Here is a 20,657-nt window from a genome sequence, read left to right as displayed (position 1 = left end):
CTGCAGTGCCAGTTTTCTTTGTAAATATAAAAGCCTGAATCTTTGCTGCATTGAACTCAATCAGATTGCTTCCACCTTATTCCAGAATGTTTTGTATTGATTGTGGTGATCTATTGCTGCCGTTGGATTTGGGTAGTAGCAGATTTTAATGGGACGGTGGATTTGAATAACAAAACCAGTGTGCTATCATCGGCGAAGCTATAAATCGTGTTTGTAGTTTTATGCACTTTGAATAAGTATAGCTCTAAAAAAAATGTATTATTCATTACTCTAAGCTTACGAGTACATGAAATTACAGCAGAAAGCTACTATAATAGTATATTTGTACTTGTTTTGGTTAGATGCATCCCAAAGCTGAAAAGCTCTACTTCCGCATCTTCCCGGCTTAGAATTGTAATAAAAACACGCTGCTTTAGCATTTTAAAGGTCGTAGAATCCATTTATCGGGGTTCCGGATATCGGATTTGCTTCCTTAAGTGGATTTTTGAATTAAACCAATTTACAGTCAGAGAAAAGTGGAGAATAATTGCTGTGAAAGTTTTTATATATGCAACTTTTATTTACATTCGAATTGAAAATTTGATCTTAATGATTTTCAGTTAACCGGGAACGGATCCATTTTCTGTTTAGGTTAGATCCACTTTAACCTCGATTAGGTTAGGTTTACTTAGCTTAGGTTAGGTTATCTTCATTGACTAATAACCCAGAAAGGAGATATTTTTTTGTGCGTGTTTTTATTTTGATTTCATGCCGGGCAGATACGAAAGTATTTTTCAGCAAACTCGTTTACTTCCACTACATCAACAATTAAAATTATATGATTATAATATCTAGTCAAAAAATGTAAGCAAGGCATTTTCCGTAATATTTAGAAGGTCAATAAATTTTCCAAGTATTGCTCACATCTTCCAGAATACTACAAAACGTTTAATAAACCTCAAATATTGAAAACAAATTTTTAAACGTTACCAGACTCACGCAATTGATTGGGACGGTAGTAAAATCGACCAGATAGCAGGTATCATGCTCATCAACACAGAGAAGACCATATGCCTAGTGACGTCCAAAGAACCGATACAATGTAAGTTGGAAATCGGTCTAAAAATGATCGAGCAAGTGAATTATTTGAATTACTGGAAGCGAAAATAACGTTATGGAAACTTTTCAACCAAATAAGAGAACAAGTAATAAACGCGGCTCGAATTACGGAATGCCTGAAAGGTAAAGTCTAAAATAACATAAAAAAGTAAAACTCAAGTAAAATCAAGACATATAAAACGACTGTAAGACCTATCATTACATACGCAGCTGAAACAAGACCAGATACTAGTAGAATACAACAGACGATGAGAACAGCTGAAATGAAAATACTAAGACATATAGAAAGAATACGGAATGAATTAAACAAGAAAGTAGGACATAGGAAGTTGGGTTAGACAGAGACGAAAATTCTGGGACAAACAGTTAAGAACGTAAAAATGAACTATCCAGAAGGGGAAAGATATGCTGCCAATGAACAGGCAGTAGCCTACTAATATGGTCATCCTTGTTAGAAAGATGATGAAGAAGACTAAAAATTTCTTCAAGCTCCACCTCCATGATGTCATCAGAGCGAAAATAATTCAGTAGTAACTGAAGAAACAAAATTCTATATACCCAAAAGTGATTTTCCAAGAATTTTTATCTTATATTCCCGCTATACTTGGATATTCCCAGTCGTTTATCTTATATATCAAAATCTAGTTTAAGGATAGCTTTAAGTATATTATTTATTAAAATGTAAATTAGTGTGTACCGATTCTGAAAACTATTGTCCTTTTTCCGTTTTCAGATACTTACCTGCCTTTTTTACTCATGTACTTGTGACTTTATTTTGGTCGAATTTACCAGTGAATTTAAGACCTTTGTAAAACAGTAGGTCAGGTAGTTAATTTGGCCGAATTTAGATCCCCGATTGCTTGAGCCTCACAAAAAATGTTGGGACAGCTTACGTCCTTTCTTTGTCTGCTTTTATGAAGGAACGTTTATTTTAATAGAAATTTTTTACACGTAAATATTGCCTAAATTAAGGTTTGTTTTTGTTCCCAATAGTTGAAACACGATTATAAATCAATTATTCTAGGACAAATTTAAACTGAAATTACGTAATTTATAATAATAAATAATACGACCTTTAGTGGCTCCGTTAATACACATTCAGGAATCTGTTAATTATACTATTTATTATATAGGACTATAAATTAATCTTTTATTAGAAACGATGTCTAGAATCATGTGTAAATGAATGGTAATATCGTTTATATTGAAGCCGCTACTACACGATGCGTCTAACATTTGCGCCAACATTGTTTGAAGGCTGGAAACTTATCTAAATTTATTTAATGAAATGAAAACGTGGCAAAAAAGTGATGAATAGCATACAACAGATATGAATTCTTTTAAAATAAAGTAGATGATACTGGCAACTTCGGCGGTTTTTCATACAAAACACGTAGCATTAACAGAGGACAAGAAGTGTGTGTAGTTGTACAACAAGTTGATTCCAACTTTGCTCCAATGTTAGGTACTCCTTTGTCGTACTTTCCATGGCATGCGTACTACATCCACACATTGCGTCCAATCACACCAATCCAACGTTGGAAGCATTGAACGTATCGTGTAATACCGACTTAATTGATCACATTTTTTTATTAATTTAACCTTGGTTAAAATAAATCATTGTCTTCAAAATTGCCCTTTCAATAATTTTCTTTTTCTTTCATTAACCTAATAGCGTATATAATAAATATAAAGTGAGAGGTAATTAATAAAAAACAAACTATTATACCTCATAGAAAAAAGAAGCTGTCGTATGTCGATATTTCAATTTCTTAAATTCATGAATTGATTTAAAACATATTATATTCACCACACTATTTCTTAATCTTACTTATATGTATTTCCATAAGAGTGTGTTGAACTTTTTTGAAATAAAAAAACATATTTATTTCACACAACGACATCTATGGGAATCGGAGAGATTTATTTTAAAAGCAGTTCAATCTATAAGTAATAGATGGCAGTACCAATTCGTTCTAGTAGTTGTCTACTAATTAAATATGTAGTTTAAATATAATTTTGATTCGATAGTAATCGAAAAATTAACATCTTTAATAGTGATATTATAATTAAGTGTAGTAGATTGTAAATCGACTTCATTTCTTACAATTTAACGGCCTCGTTTTAGTGTTATTGTGACACTATAATGAGATTATAATAGATCTAGGTACCTATATTAAGAGTGAAGTTGACAGTGGTAGATGTCGAGCTATTTGATTAGTGAAGACTAGATTAGATTAGGTTGTTTGTAAAATTTACATAGACCAATAAGGGAGCTTCAATAATCAAAATATAATTACCTTACAATTTAACTTTAGTGTCTTCATGATTAATTGGAAGATTAAAAATATATCTTTCACTACTGAACTTGCGATACAATATATAAGTACAAGGTATGAAGGAGGAAATGTAAGGAGAGCAATCTGTGTATATCAAAATGTACTAAATACAGGTGGCGCCACATTAGCATCAGGGTAAAAGAAGCCGCCAAACTTCCTGGTTTGCTCCTCACACTTTTGTACAAATCAAGTTGTTGAAAGTTTCAATAATGAACTATGATGCCAATCATCTACAATTCCCATATTCATACCATATCTTTTATCTGCACCAGCGCCATTCTGGAAGATTTTTCGTACACCTCTGGACACTTTTTTAGTTTTCCTGGTATACGAGAAACTCCACCTTGCATAGACCACTACCAACTGCATATATTAGCTTGATTCAGTTTACATCTAACTCCAAAGAAAGCGTACAGCGCATCTTTTTGTTTGAATTAGTTTGAAGCCAAGATTTGTTGGGAGAACTTCCAGCTTTTTTGCGATTTTTTTCATGTTAATTAGAATATAATTATATAAATATTCCAAAGATAAGTTATGGGAGGAAGAAGAATGATATAACCAAAGGTACAAACGAATCAAGAAAAGTCATATATAAGCTCATGGTGCTATTCAAGATGGTAGTTCCCACCGCTTTAGGAAAGTCATTCCAGTACTGAAACAGGTATGTATTTAAAATGTTCGCTTAGACATATATAGGAACGTCATGAGCACCATTATAAGTCATTAGATGTGGTAATAACCATTAGATTTCATCGGATAGCCATATTTTTCTGAATATGTGTTCGATATGAATTATTAAAAAAATATATTGTATAAATAAGTTGGTAAAATCAAAAGTCCTATTTATTTGTACTTATTTTTTAATAAGAAATAATGAGCCATTTGTAAATTTTCAGGTTTTAATAAAATATTACTTTCTTTTGTTTCTTCATAAGTTGCAATGATCTTTTTCAAATCTTCAATTTCCTTCTCGTATTGGTTCCTCATATTTTCGATAGTTTCTGCTTGTCCTTTGATTGTTTGTTCAACTGTTGCAAACTCCTGCCAAGCATTTTTCTGCACATCCTATAAAAACCCTATATTGAGAGAAACGCAAAATTTTCCCATTCACACTTTAAATATGTAACACAATAGTATATTGTGCAACAAATGAGAAAAGTACTTTTCCCACATGTTGTACACTATACTTTTTCTACAACTGCACAAATTGAAAGAATAAAAGTAAAAAAGTAAAGAATAAACTTAATGTTTATTTTTATGATTAGTAAAATCAAAACAATACTAAAGTATCTTCTCAATTGTTAAATAATATTATTTAAAATTGTAGTTGATTATGAAAATTTTACAATTTTGTATACTTAGTCATTTCTTTTCAATAAATTTTTTTATTATGTTAATTTTAGATGTTGAGGGTTGATTGTTCATATACGGTGTATTTTCTGTCTTCATTTCTGTAAAGGGTTCGACTAGTTTTTTAAAGGAGTTGACGATTTTATTAGCAACGTTAGTATTATTTTCAATAGTCTCTTCGATGTATCCTCCTGCCACGGTACTGGATTGCCATCCTCCATGGTGCTTCAAGGTTAATATGACCCCTCCTGCATTTACTAAAATTGTTGCCGAAGAACATCTGAAGCTGTAAATGCCAACCACGTGCCTAGTACATTTTTCGTATTGGTAGTTAAAAAAAAAACGTTCGGTCGAAGATTTTTTATATATCTCATAAAATTCTTCCGTTACAGTGAACATTCTGGGCTTTTCATAGTTTTTTCTTGAAATTTCCGGCAATAAATCTAAAGTTACTTTTGCTGCTTTTTTCGATATCTCTGACGGAGTATTATTAATATCGTCACTACTGTCAGTATCCATATCATTTATTATAAATTGGTATAATTATGTCTTACTAAAATAATATTTAACGGAAATTGCGAATTTTATCAAACCACGAATGGAAAATACCTTAAGAAATTGTAGAACTTATATAATTTGACAGTTGTGTCAACTATTTAAAGTTGACAATAGCCAACTATGTTTTTCATAGCAGTTATAAAACATTGTGTAATGTATATGGATATTTGTTTTTCCATAATTGTAACCCTACTTTGGGTTATAGAAATTGAATTTTGGAAAAAAACTACCCTCTCACCTTCAACTGACTTTTAAGTAAATCCATTTTAGAGGCCATTTCAGATCCAATCTTCCTAACAACTTTATTTTCTTGATGTCTCATATTTAAAGCTTTCAAAAGTTGTTCTTGTTCAGCCACCATATCTTTAGCAAACTCCATCGCTTTGTGTAGCTGCTTTTTCAAAGCAGTTCTTGACAGGAGAACACCGTTAAGGTTATGTTCCAGTTCGAGTATTTTAGCTTCTAATTTTCTGAAAATATATATTTCTAGAAATAGTTCGAGACAATTTTTGAAAAAAATGTGGATCCTGAATTTTTTTTAACTCACTTTGTATGCTTTTCTAAATGGCTGATATTATCTTCGAATTTTTGTTTAATGGTTGCATTGTTTGAAATTTCTTTATTCAATTCTTCAATAGTTTTAACATGCGTTTCAATGGTTTTCATAAATTTTTCTTTTTCGGCTTCGTACTGCACTTTTAGTTCTTCATACCACCTGAAATGTTTGCTTTAGTTTAATTTTCTTTTCAAATTGCTGTTGAATGAGGAATTATTCAAGTAACTTGATTCTTGTCAAATTATCTTTTTTCCTAATTTCAAAAATATATGTTCAACTTCACTTAAAATCCTTTTTGAGTAATTGAATGTTGAAAATCTTCTAGTTAGTTTAAACATGAAAATGTTAAAATATTTGAAGGAAGCTTATAAATGCCTTAGAAGATGGGTTACAAGATTAGGAGAATGCAAAGAAGATGTTTGGGATTCATTACTACCCAATAATGAAGAAAGATCAAGAATAATTAAGCAATTATTAGAAATATTCAAACTATGAAGATATGGTTAGGAAAAATTGTCAAAAGCGATTATACCTAACAGTGTATGGTAATTATAAAGATATGGCTACGCATGACATAGGATACAAGACACAACTCAATAAAAAAATGTCAAAAAATACTTTGGAACAGAAGTGGAAGTACGTCAAGGCCATCCACCGTCAACAATGGTATTCTACTTCAGACTGAAGGCCATACTTAAGGATCTATATATGACCATAAATATCAAAGCTTGAAAAATCAAACAAATAATATATCTACCATGAATAAGACATGTGGTATTGCTGGGAACTAAGCCATAGATAAAGAATAAAAAAGAAGAAAATTTTATTAATACATGGGAAAGAAAAATAAGCAGACGTATATACGAAAGAAGTAATATAGATGAGTGAATGAATTGTAAGAAAGACGCACAAACTAGGAAATATTGTAACTATAAGAAAGCCTTTCACTATTAAGAGTAGTAATATATCCATTTATAAGATTTCTAGGGCGCATAGGAGCTTTAGGAACAATAAAATAACGAAATAGATACTGAAAAGAGTGCATGGTATAAGAAAATGGAAAAATTCCCAAGAGGAAGTAGACAACAACCTTGATATTCCAGAAAGAAGACATGAATTGTCGGCTCAAATTTGACACGTCTCACGCATGATGTCAAGCTGGAGTCAGAATATTTTCTTGGCCATTAAGTTGAAAATGTACGTTTTTACTGCCTTTTTGAGTGTTTGTGATCTTTTTTTGTGTTTACCCGCTATTATAGAGTGCACATAACTGTTCTTTTGATTGTATTTTCTATTATGAGATCATAATGCCATCGCTACATGCAAAAACACTAATCGAAATACGAAGCATATTTTTTAAGTACCATTTTGGACTTAAAAAAAGAAGTGCAAAGATATCGCAATACTTTTATTTTTACATGAATGCTTGTACCTTAATCTACTTTTCTATTTTCCGTGAATATTGAGGCAATTGTCATAACGTGGCACCAGTTTTTGAATACCCTCTTCATAAAATTCTGCCGCCTGACTTGTTAATCACTGTTAACCACAACTGTTTTGACTTCGTTATCGTCTTAAAGAGGTGCACGTGTTTCTTCAAGTGCAGGAACAAATTGTAGTCGCCAGATCAGGGCTGTAGGGTGGTCCGATTAGCCACATGTGGACGGGCATTGTCATGCAGCAAAACGATACCCTTGCTCAACTTGCCACGTCTTTTGTTCTGGATTGCACGACGCAGATTGTTCAATGTCTCATAATAAGATGCTGCATTGATTGTCTCATTACGAGGCCGAAACTACACTAGCGATACTCCTTTTCTGTCCCAAAAAACTGTACACATGATTTTCCGGGCAGAAATTGTTTGCTTAAACTTCACTTTTTTGGGTGATGATGAATGTCGCCATTCCATGGATTGTTGTTTCGATTCTGGTGTGACGTAGGCCACCCATGTTTCGTCACCAGTAACAATTTCGTCTAAAAAATCTTCATCTTCATTGTGGTACCGCTCAAGGAAAGTCAATGCACTGCCTAAATGTTGAGCTTTGTGCAAATCCCTCAACATTTTTGGAACCCAACGTGAACACAATTTCCGGTATTTCAAGTTCTCGATCACAATGCGATACAAAACACTACGAGAATATTGAGGAAAGTAGTCGCACAATTATGAAATTGTAAAGCGTCTGTTTTCTCTCACCTTTTCGTCCACTTTATGCACCAAATCTTCGTTAACGACCGAAGGACGCCCACACGTTCTTCATCATGCACATTTGTGCGGCCATTTTTAAATGCTCTCACCCATTTCCTTACCATTTCATCACTCATAATGTTTTGTCCGTAAACAGATCTCACGATGAGTATCGATCGGTTTTACGCCTTTAGCATTAAGAAATCGTATAACAGCCCGTACTTCACAATCGGCGGGACTCACGATTGTCGGAGGCATCTTAAACACTCAGTAAACAACGTACACAATGAAGAATCAGACTGTAATGACGTCAGTGCGTAGACAAGAGATGTAGGGAACCAGCGTGTACCTATGTGCTAAACGTCGACCTTGGGGTTGCGGCGGTGGAATCGCAAAACGGTACTTACTTAAAAAATATGCCTCGTACCTAAGAAACATATATTTAATACTTTAGTTTCCAAAAAAAAACCCTGTGGTCGAGAGGATAAAATTAATTTGAAATATGGTAAATGATTGTCGTAAATCACAAAATGGCACACACAATTCCTATTTTTTTTTTTCAATAATTATACATATTTTATGTATTATTGATTCACTTGTAGAATTATGAACAAAAACGGCCTATTTGGAAATAGATAAGGGATCCCCCTTATTTATGTATAATTTATTTTAGGGCGTGTTTATTCCATTCATTTCCATATAATGCAAAGTGTTTAGGTTCAAAACATTGTTTATTTACCAATATGATTCGCTCAAAGAAATAAAGAAAATATACCATAATATATCACAAACAATATTATTTAATTGAGTAATTTCATAATTTTTCTAATCATATATTAAATAGTCTCCTATTTCACGGAACAGGCAGGAAATTATATTCCTTGTGAACCTCTCGCCGCCCTAAGAACGTGAAATGTAACTGGTAATTTCAATAACCTGATATATAATACATATATAGACATGTCTTTGCATCAAATATTCCTTTTGACATGAATTTATACTTTATAACAGGTATACAGCAAACATTTTGATTCCTACGTGACGTCACATTGTGCGTGCCTGCGCATAGGCATACCGTGCATGTGTATCGTGGTGCAAGGATTCTAGAAGCAACAGATTGCACAAAATGGACATCAAATGAAATAAAAAGAAACAATCGAACAAATTTAGTTATCACTATAGAACATATTTCTTAAATTTTACATAGAAATCTTGTATACTATATACAGCATATGGATTTACCGAAGGAAAATTGTATTATAAAAATAATCACTTACATAAAATAATCAAAATCATTTTGCAATTATAGATACAAGTGAAGAAAGGTGAAGTTACATCTGAACAAAACAATAATAAGATCAATAATGAGCTACGGAGGCGAAACGTGGATCCTTAACAAAGCAGAGGAAGAGAAGTTAGATATATGGGAAAGAAAAATATTAGGCGGAAGATTTATGGCTGAGGAGAATAAATAATTAAATAAGGAATCCATTTGGAGAAGCAGAACAAAGCAAAATAATAAGTTCCAAAAGAATAGAGTGGCTGGGTCACATACAGAAATCCATATTTCAGAGTAACAAAAAAAATGATGGACATAGAACAAGGAGTAACAAAAAAAAAGAAAAAGACCAAGGGAAAGAGGATACGCAGATGTGTTGGAAGATTTAAGAGAGGGAGAGGAATTCCTAATCAAACATAGTGTAATCAAGACTCAATTATGTAGTTACATACTTTTTACATTCATTGACACTGGCGCTATGTACAGATATTGGAATGAAATTTTGCATATTATTTTTGAGATCTTCTTGGGCTTCAGTACAGGATTTGTATTTTTCTTTTAAAGCTGCATTTTCAGTTCTGCACTTAATATATTCACCATGTAAGACATCAAAATCGCGGGTCATTTGTTCAACTGGAAAATATACTTTTACATAAAATACCAATTTAGATGATAAGTTTATATTATACCTTTAGCTTCGTATATTCTCAAAACTTCCTCTAATTTGTCCTGTTTCAAAGAGCATTTTTTAATTAAAGCATCATTTTGCTCCTTTGTATTTTTTAAATCCCTTTTCGCATTTTCTAGTTCTACGCTTAATTTACTACTACAGGTCTCATCCTCAGTTAGTTTTTTATACAAAGTTTCATTTTCGTCAACAATCTCACGCAATTTACCTAAGAAAAAAATTGAAATAAGCTGCAAATATTAAAAAAGCCTAAAAAACTTTCCGCCCTACTCTGAAGATCAATGAAATAAAAATCACTTAATTCGTAGATGCACTCAAATCCAATTTATCAAGCACTTTGAGCACGAAATTCATGGATTCGACGCTCATGAGCTGACACACAAGAAATAAGTGGAACAAACCTTGAATTTTGAGTACTTATACGAGGGCCCCTTTTTTTTCAACCTGCGATAGGCTATAAATGAAAGACAAGTTCATATGAAACAATAATTTTTACCAAAAAATTGGTACACTTTTCGACTTAATCACCGAAGAGATTGAGACATTTGTCATATCTGTGGACAAGATTTTCAATACCCTTTTCAAAGAAAGTTGCCACCAATGTAGCATAACCGCTCAGTAACAATAGAGTACAAAACGGACCTTGAAACTTCTGGAAATTCCATAGACAAAGCAGTAATTGTGAATCTGCATTTTTCTTTAACCATTCTGTCAACTCGTTGAACCAGGTAATCTGAAACAGATTTGCGTCCTAGGCCCCCTTCATCATGCACATCATTACGACCATCTTTAAACCTTTGATACTATCACTCATGAAGTTTTCCCCATACACACGACTCATTCTCCGATGGATTTCTGCAGCACTACGGCCTTAAGCCTGTACAAAACGAATCAAATTTCGGAATTCACACTTGGCGGGAGCTTCAATAATGGCGGACATATTTACGTGGCTGTAGCACAACGCCGACTGACGCCTGAATGTCAACAATGGCGGAGTGCGTAATGCGAGAGCTTCACAGTCGCCTACAGCGCATGCCCGCTTTCTTCTTTCCGCGTGGCGTCTGTATGGAGCGATCAGAATTATACTTTTTACCCTAGATAACCTTATTAGTCTTATTCATTAAGTAATCGTTCATATTCTGAGTTCGTGTCTGTATGTAAGAGAATAATATTTTTAATTTGAAATAAGTGCCTACATAATCTCAATCCTACAGTTTGGATTAGGTTTCAAACGCAATTTTGAAGCTCATGAAGCCCAAACATTTATTTGGTGTTTGAGGGGCAAGGAGAAAATGTAACTGTGCTAATACATAGATCTCATTGAATCGATCGGGTGCTCAATTGGAAAGCAACTATTTAAATTTCATTATACATTTCATATCTTTAGCTTTTTGAAATTTATACCGCCCCATCTATCTTCCACACACACAAACAGCAACAGTATGCAAAGGTACCTTTAATATTTATCCTGATTAAGAATTTCAGATTTCCTTGAAAGCCGGTAGAGTGCACCAAAAATATTTAAAAGGATTATTTGTTGGAAAATTTGATAAACCGTATCAAATGAATTTAAATATATTTTTATAAGTATAGTATTTGATATTTTTAAATATGTTTGTCAATAAGCTAATGCAAAGTGATGACACAAGGATATTCAAAAGTATATAACAATATTAATAATGGGAATCCGAGTAAGATTCAAGTTCCGAGCTTATACTAATTGATATCGAATCTATGTCAATATTGAATTGTGTGCGAAATGTTAAGGTTTACGTCGATGTTTATTTATTATTCAAATTATTGATGCGGAACATGTAGAGTAAGAAAATGTTATGACTGAATTTTTGTTAAGCTTTATTTTTGAATTATGTCGTGTGCAAAATTATAACAATGTCCGTGAATGCTAGAGGTTGTATAAGCAAATACCAGAAATAGGATGCAGAAGCTGATAAATTTGTGCTTGTACCCGCAAAACCAAAGTGGTGGTAATAAATTACAAGCAAATTAGGATCAAAATATAAATGAAATAGAATGCAACACTGGAAAGAGTGGGAGTAAAGGCGTATGACTATCTAGGAACTATATTGACCGAGGATGGGATGGGATGTAGAGACAAAAATAACTAATAGGAAAAAACAAACAACGATACTATACACACAAAACAAGACTGGGATATAGAGATATTGACATGGAAGGGAAAATGAAGATGAACAACACGATAACAATATTCATAGTAACATTTATAAATGAAATGAATATAATGAAGAAATGAGATAAATAAAAAAGTAAGAGTCAATAATTTCCAGCATTCCGGAAATAAAAATCAAGTTTTCTAAGCAGGAGGTACTATCAGGAAAAAAAACTGTAAACCGAGACGAAATTGTATAGTCAATATAAGGCAGATATGAGGTAATGAAAGAAAAACTCTAATTGAAATGTGAAGATTAGTAGGAGAAACATTGGGAAGAAGAGTAGTTGGAATCCTTCACGATAACTGAAAATGTAGAAGGAGTAATGAAGGTAACTAACCTATGTTGAAGATAATTAATACTATATTCATTTAGATACCTTTTCAATTACCGTAATGAATATTTTTTAGAAAATAGAATGAGTATAATGAACTATCCTTAACAGATAGATATAAACAGTTTTTCGTCGGTTTGACTTTTTAGTTACTTCTGCTTTTAAACATTTCTGCAGTTAAGTTATAGCTACCAGGACTTAATAATATTCTTCAACGTATCTTTTATCTTTTTTAGTTTCGGTGGATTTTTGTTTCTTAATCTCCTTTTCCATTCAACAAGTTAAAAAAATATTCTCAAAACTATTACTTCCTACTCGTAACTCGGTTACGAGTTAACTATTATGGTTTCTAATGAATGATGACGCTTTTTAATTTTCGAAATGTTTTTCATTTCTATTAGTTAAACTTGTTCCAGCTTCCTTTTTTGGTTTCCTGAAATAGTTTCCTTTTTTGTCTGGCGTATTTTTCTTCTGACTCTTCACTCTTTTAGACTTTCTTGTTCTTTTCATGAATTTCTCCTTTTCTTCATTGATATATTTCATAGTAATATTGATTGATCATAGCAGGAAATGGACTGAGTTTATTACCAAAAACCTTTCTCATTCATTACTTTATCTATTGGTGTAAACCACGTAAAAGGACTTAGGACTTTATAATATGTATCGTTATGTGAAATAATGTACCTGTGAACTTGCACATTTCTATTTCATATTCTTCAATTATCTCATCTTTTTCTTTAATTGTGTCTTCGTACGCGTCTAATAACGGCCCTAAAGTATGTCTATTAACATCACCCCACATGATTGGAATATGCTTGTGGTCTCTGTGAACTTCTGATAGAATATCTCTACTGGAAGATTCTAGAATGTCTCTCTTGTGAGGAAGCTCATTCGAAGGTTTTGGTATATGATTTTTACGTAAAAGATCTTGATATCTTTCTAACTGCAAGTTTAACCTAAAAATGGGTATTTGGTGAAATATTTAAAATAAAATTATGAAGATATTGATTTTTAACGGTAATATAACGGTAAATTCGGGAGTGAGTAGATGCCGTAAAAATAATGTTGAAAGATAAAAAATATTTTCTCATACGACTCCGAGTTAAAGGCATTTAAAGTTGAGAAATCTGAACATATATTTAAGTATATTTTCTAAATTGTAAATTCGAATATTATGAACTTTTAATGGATGATTACGTATGTCCATGTACTGTGTTTGAATAAATAATTCTACACTACAATCTGAAGGCCAGAGGTGGCTCATGCCCAATAGTTAATAACCCGTAACTTTCACAGGGATAACCTGTGAAATCTAAAGATAGTAAAAATAAATTTTTCAATCGATTTTTCAACAAAAAGGTACTCTTTGTTTAAATCGATAAAATTTATGGTTTAGGGGATGTGTAGATTTTTAGATCGTTGTACATACCAAGGAAACCCTTCGCCATAAAAAGACATTCTGAAGAAAGTTATCATAAATTATAATTATTTATTGAAAATATTTACAGGAGATATCCAGCAAGACTGGCTTACGCTCGTTGGTTTCCAGATAAACAACCAGTTGATAATATTATTTATTTTGCTAAACACCTACTTGGACATACGTAATCACCCATTAAAAATTCATAATGTTCGAATTTATAATTAAGAAAATATACTTAAATATTATAAGTTCTCATTTCGCAACTTTATAGGTCGTATGGGAAATTTTTTTATGTCACTGCATTATTTTCACGTCATCTGTTCACTCTCAAATTTTTTGCTTCTAGTTCTGGAACTCCCTGTATAATTAATAGCGTTTTTATAATAACTTGGAAGTATAGTTGACAACAGAGAGACCAGTTAGAATCTTTTTTATACTTGGAATCTAATCAGAGAGCCTTATTTAAAAAATAGAAACTAAAATTCATATTTGTAATTCGTTTTTTTCATACTTGAGAATAGAATTCGAAAATATTTACAAAATTCAAACTGTAATTATATAACATTTAATCACTTTCTACAAGTTGATTCTATAACTTATTTGTGTGCAAATGAATATCTGCGTTTTACATAACTGACTTTCCGAAAATTCTCCTCAAATCTTTATCGAAAATCTCTGATTATACGATGTGTACCATTGAATTTTTTTATTAGCGTTCAGTCCAATATATTGAATTTTCCAATTTTATTCAGGATGCAAACAGTGGTATATAAGATTTTTTTAAAATTAGTGGAGTGCCCCAAGGATCAATATTAGGCCCTATTGTTTTTCTTTTGTTTATGAACGACATCGCCTATCTAGACATCAGTGGTAAAATATGTCTATTTGCAAACGACACTAGTTTCTCTTGGAGCAACTCTGATCTCATGGAACTTCATAGGACCATATATAGTGACCCAACCTCCCTTAATCATGGTGCGATTCTAATCTGTCTTATCGTTTCTAAAACCAAAGTTTTATCACATAAAAATATATTGCAGCCTTTTTTATTAAATACCACCAGCATTGACGTCGTTGAATCTGTAAAATTCTTAGTGCTTGTTGTAGACAATTCCTTGAAATGGAAGTTAAATATTGCCGCCTAATCTACAAAATTAAGTTCCTCCTGTTTTGCGCTAAGATCAGTCTCCAAAGAACTGAACGTATCCACCTCCTTAACAGTTTATTATGCCCTTATTGAGTCGCATCTCCGATATGCCCTTCCTTTGTGGGGTACGTGTGGTGAGATTCAATTTGACGACTTACATACTAATTATTATTACCTATTACTATTACCTATAATTTTGTGGTTTTCTTTTGTATATTGAAATTTTATTTTATTTGTATTTTCAATTAGTTAGTTTTATATTTGTTCTCAGTTTTTACAAGCTCTTGTGTACAAATTGCAACAATTTTTTGACAATAAATCATTTCTCTTAAAGGACTAACTTCTAATCACATTATCTATCAATGTTTTCTAATCTCAATAACTAAACTACAAGTTAAAACAAAATTTTTCAACTTACCTATATACAACAATTTTAAGCATATTTACATCTTCGCACAATTCCTTTTTCTTATTTTCCAAAATTTCTTTATCATATTGACTTTTCTCATTCTCACGATTACATTTAATAATTTCATTCCTATATTCCTCACATTTTTCACATGTTTTTAATTTTTCTATTTCATTTGTTAGCATTTCATTTTGAGATAGAACTTGATTGTATCTATCTTCTATTTCTTGTAAGTCTTTTTTAAAATGAGCATTCGCTAGTTGTAATATATTTACCTTCTCTCTAAGTTTCGTTATTTTTCTAACAGATAATTCTTCGAGTTCATTAAACCTTTGAATTAATTCGGTGTTTTCTTCGGTAAGCCGTTGATTGTCTTTAGCTAAATGTCGTTTTGATATTTTGGAATTTATATCTGGATTTATGGTTTCCACTATTATTTCGGTACGGACCGGATCTTCATCATTATCAATTACCGAAATTGACTACAACAAGAATTTTATAGTGTTTGACAATCTCTTATTCTATTATCCAAATCTCAGTGAGACCCAAAAATAATGTTGTTTGTGCGCATGTCGATATATGATTGTCATTTATCAGCTCGTTATGTTTCAAATAGTGTCAAAGATATTTTATGGTTATTGTGATTTGTTCACTTCTAAATAACTAAATACACTCAGAAGATTATTCAGACCCGGTAATTTTTCTTTCTTCGACTCCTATCCATCAAGAAGATAAAAAACATTGACATGCTTGGCAAATCGTTGTCAGACAATTAAAGAATTCTCAAATAACCTTAGATACAATTAATTAACCATCCAAGAATATTTTTAGCAGATTAGAAAATCAAGTAAAGCGGTTGTTTGGTTCCCCCATGATATTATGTCCCAAGAAAACAAAGACAACCGATTCATCACATGCAACGTATTGCTTCAACAACACCGTACAAAATTATTTTTTGAATGAGATGACAAATGAGTAGTGTATGATATTCCAGAACTCAAAAAGCAGTGACTCTCTCCAAGTGAATAATCAAAATCTGTTCGAACCATTATCATCGCAGCTTGGCCAATATTAAAATATAACGCAAACAAATCGAATATTTTGGTCCAATTGGTCCAAGCAATATAAAAAACGGGAGAGGAGACACGCTCGCAATATACTCCATCCATCCAGGTTCTAAGACAATTGAAACTGCTATTCAAACCTGGGATTTATTCTTCATCGAATGTATTAGAGAACATTTATCTTCATACCTTACAACAAGTTGCGGAGTACTGTTATGCTACAAAAGATAAATGAACAAAAAAGCAAAATTATTCATTTGGAAGCACTGAAACCCCGCAAAACTGTTTATGCAGATTTTCAGTATTAACAATTATATTATATGAATCAATCTCGAAAAGTATCGATTTTCAACAGAAAATGCATTATTCTGCAATACTGTAATGCAAAGCCCCACTGTTCAAGACGGACCTTGGAAATAATCAATGAATTGGGATGTCTCATCCACAATACTGGCCCGATATCGCTTCCTCGGATTTCCATTCATTCCGATCGCTAGAATAGCATGATGTCCAAAATACCATCTCTTACGTTCGATGCCCAAACATAGAACAAAGAAAATATTCCCTAGATGAAGAGAATCAATGGATTAGTTGCTACAGTAACAGAAAACTATAATTCCTCATGAGTAGAGGACTTATTAAAGAAGCTAACTCTTTTCGATCCGTTTAAGGTCCAATTTTCACCTAAAATGTGGAAGCAAATTTAACTTCAATCTGCAAGCTGCTGAGATTAACACCTAAAAAGACTAGCAATCAAAACATTTTTATTATTGAATCCCACGTGTCTGCTTAAAGCTCTCATCTCAACAATGTTTCCGATAAATGATGATAATCCTCGACCAAAGGCTCGTATGTAAAGCTAGATCTGATAGTGGAAGACTTCGGGGAAGACTCAGAAACACATAGAAGGACAATTATTGATGTCTGGTTTATTCTGAAGATGTAACAAATATTGACGTTTGAAAAAATATTTTGCAAAATTAATCTGTTACAATGATGTCCAGTTATCCTTTTTCTAAATTTTGGAAGCATCTATCTCAATAGATTCTTTTATGATTATTAAATACATTAAATGCAACAGATACTGTACTTACTTTTGGAGGCTTTTCTTCATTACAATATTTTGCTGAATTGAAATTACCAGAAAAAGTTCTTAGTCTATTATTACCATGCTCTTGGGCACGATGTACTGGAACATTAATTTTATCGTTGGTTTTAGTTCTTCTGGGCTTTGGAGGTACTTCAGTCATATTTTTTTGGCTTCGAGAACAAGCAATTATTTGAAATAATGGAAGCATTTCATTAACAGCATTTCAAAGCTGTAGGGATTCTGAAATATCAACTTTCACTGATTCTACTATCTAAAAAGCGTACTTGTCTTAAAAGAAATTAGACATCTATTCAATATTTCATGTACAAAAGTATACTAGGCCTATCTACATCTACTTAGCACCTAGATATTTACCCCGATGGACGGTTCTGCCAGTATTGGCATGAGAAACACAGTTTAAATAGTAGTTTTATAAAGCATGTATGTTATTATGTATGTTAAATGGCGGCTAATATTAATAAAGTAATGAATAAAATCATTATTTGCTAAAAAATCATATATTTTCTAATATCTGTGGTACAGGACTTCACACAAATGTATATTGAATCAAATTAGTACAATAGGGAAGAGAAGTATAATTTCCTCATGCCTTTTTATTATTCAAAGGGAATTGGGAGAGAAACAATTGATACTTAAGAAATTTTTTTCGAATAAAAAAAGTGAAACATTAAAAAATACTATAAAATATTATAACATTTGTAAGTTGTTCATTGCATTCAATATTCTGTAACTTTCCAAAATATAATAAATTTAGAAACAAAATCCAACTACCAAAACTTCATGATGTCAAGAAAAATAGTTTGGTTGATACTCGTTAAGAGAGCGTTACTCCTTCTGTTTTTCCGTCATGCCTCACTTAAAACACCTTGGCTTGAACCTTTTAACTCACTAGGTAAAGAAAATGAACTAACCACGCTGAGCACCAATGATATGATCTGCAGTTTCTTCCTTCTCCGTTATGTCTATAGTAAGGAGATGACGTCTTATACACTTTTGATTATATTGGTGGTTTTGCTGATTCTGGTTTGTCTGAGTGACCAGACATCAACTGGACCTTGTAGCGGGCACTCGCATAGTGCTTTGAGGTCTGAACAGATTGATATTATTGTTTTTAGCGAATACTTCGTCTTGGAAAGAGATAGCATATTCCCTAAGCGAAAAAATTTCACTTATTTTGGAGTGCACTTCGCCATTTATCTTGGAGCCATCCGTGTTTCAGGTGGCTTCATTATTTAGACTTTAAAGTCTCCTGAGTCGGTGATGTCTGTCTACAAGTCCCCATAGTTTCGGTTTGAATCGTTAGGTGGAAAGTCTAGTAGGCTCTCAATTGGGCCCGAGGCGCCTAACTCTGTTCAGCTGCACTCTAGTTTTTACTTTTTCTATACAAGACCATCGCATGATAATTCCCTATGTGAAAGAGTTTTAACAATCGAAATGTATATCGGTGGAATATACTCTGTATAACCGAAGGTCCTTCTGCAGGGTGATCCCTAGATATTTCTCTTAATTATAATTAAGTTTGTGGCTCAGTTCCTTGGGTTAATCCTCAGCCTCTCAGGCTGACGCTACCGGTACATATGCTGTAAGGCACCGTCGTTTCCCGATCAAAAAATAAATGCATTTGAATGAACACTACTCGTATATGACTTAGGTACTTAAGGGGTTGATCATATCAATAAGTGTTGATATTATGTCTAGTTGATTCATATCTCTGAATCTATTTCATCTAAATATATGTTATTAACCAATAATCTTATTTTTTTTTAAAACAAATCCGGTGACGATATCAATGGTTTTCGAAACTCTACGAATAATATATTGTTATGAATATCTGTATCAGTCCATATTGTACTAATTCGAATCAATATACGTTTGTGAACTCAATTTAGCTAGAAATATCGCGAATTGAAAAATAAAAAAAGTATTGCCGACATCATCAATCGAAGGTTATTCACACCACACTACAAATTCTTACAGCATTAATTTAATCATAATTATATGTCTCATTTTATTTATAACTTGTTACGAATTTAAATATCTTTGAACATATTACATATATATTATACCATATAGAATATTTCAACAGTGAAATACTTCATACTTACATGTACAATTAGAATAGATCGAGTGAAACTGTTAGAAAAGTTTCCAACACTTTGAAAAAGCTGATGACACTATAAGTGTCTTTGTTAAATATTTGGCACTATGGAGTTCCATGTAAACATTGTTTGATTGTTACGATGCGTTACTATGGTAACGCCAAGACAATACATATAGGGGTACATTATTCGTTATGGATCACCATATAAAATGCTATAGAAAAGCTTTAAACAAATATGGAAGTGCATACAAGGCTTGTGTTTCGCTCTTTTTAATACAGGGAAAAAGTTAGTATACAGGTTGTCCCGCTTAAGAACTGACATTAGAGCAGAGGCGTATAGGGGAGCCCAAATATGACGAATAGGGGTAATTTACCTCTATAACGGGTTGCATTCCTGAGAAGGTATATGGTTTCAAAAGAGTCCAAAATTTCGAGCAAAATTAATTTCGTTGCAAACTCTCAGAATAGTTGGATTGTCTTCAACTTACCTTTAATCAATATATAACAGTCTCATCATAAATTGCACATCCTGTATTAAGGGCTCCCCTATATCCCTCTGCTCTGTGTCGGTTTTTATAAATACTGAATATTAAGCTCTGTGTGGAGGAAAATGAAAAACCGAGAAATAAAATCGAACATTTTTTCCATGTAGAAGTCAGAACATTATCGAAGTGTTAAATTAATTAAAATCAGAAAGCTGCTATTGGGTTTACCCGATTTGAACCCTATAGGGTAGATCTGCATAAATTTGATGATTGAATACGAAAAATGAATTAGTAATTTTTGGTAAAATGTCAAGGTATAAGTTGAAGTCGCCAACACGAAT

At 32.4% G+C, this 20,657-nt stretch overlaps 1 protein-coding gene across 2 annotated transcripts; it reads right to left on the bottom strand.

Moving 5' to 3' along the window:
- Positions 1 to 4,279: 4,279 nt before the first annotated feature.
- Positions 4,280 to 19,908, bottom strand: LOC130901308 (protein Cep89 homolog). Of its 2 annotated transcripts, XM_057812553.1 has the most exons (9): positions 19,836 to 19,908; positions 17,714 to 17,949; positions 15,565 to 16,037; positions 13,261 to 13,532; positions 10,055 to 10,261; positions 9,818 to 9,998; positions 5,893 to 6,060; positions 5,584 to 5,815; positions 4,280 to 4,502 (listed from the first exon to the last, which is right to left on the bottom strand). In XM_057812553.1, exons 2-9 carry the CDS (start codon positions 17,915 to 17,917, stop codon positions 4,281 to 4,283), a joined length of 1,959 nt encoding a protein of 652 aa, XP_057668536.1. In that variant the 5' UTR covers positions 17,918 to 17,949; positions 19,836 to 19,908; the 3' UTR covers position 4,280. The 2 variants fall into 2 exon arrangements, with proteins under 2 accessions (XP_057668536.1, XP_057668537.1); XM_057812554.1 differs by lacking the exon at positions 19,836 to 19,908 and having other exon boundaries at positions 17,714 to 18,172.
- Positions 19,909 to 20,657: the final 749 nt, after the last annotated feature.

The sequence above is a fragment of the Diorhabda carinulata genome, chromosome X (assembly GCF_026250575.1).
Source record: "Diorhabda carinulata isolate Delta chromosome X, icDioCari1.1, whole genome shotgun sequence".
In the NCBI taxonomy this organism is placed as follows: domain Eukaryota; kingdom Metazoa; phylum Arthropoda; class Insecta; order Coleoptera; family Chrysomelidae; genus Diorhabda; species Diorhabda carinulata.
The sequence above is the reverse complement of the archived record's forward strand: the minus strand, read 5'-3'. Positions and strand labels throughout refer to the sequence as shown.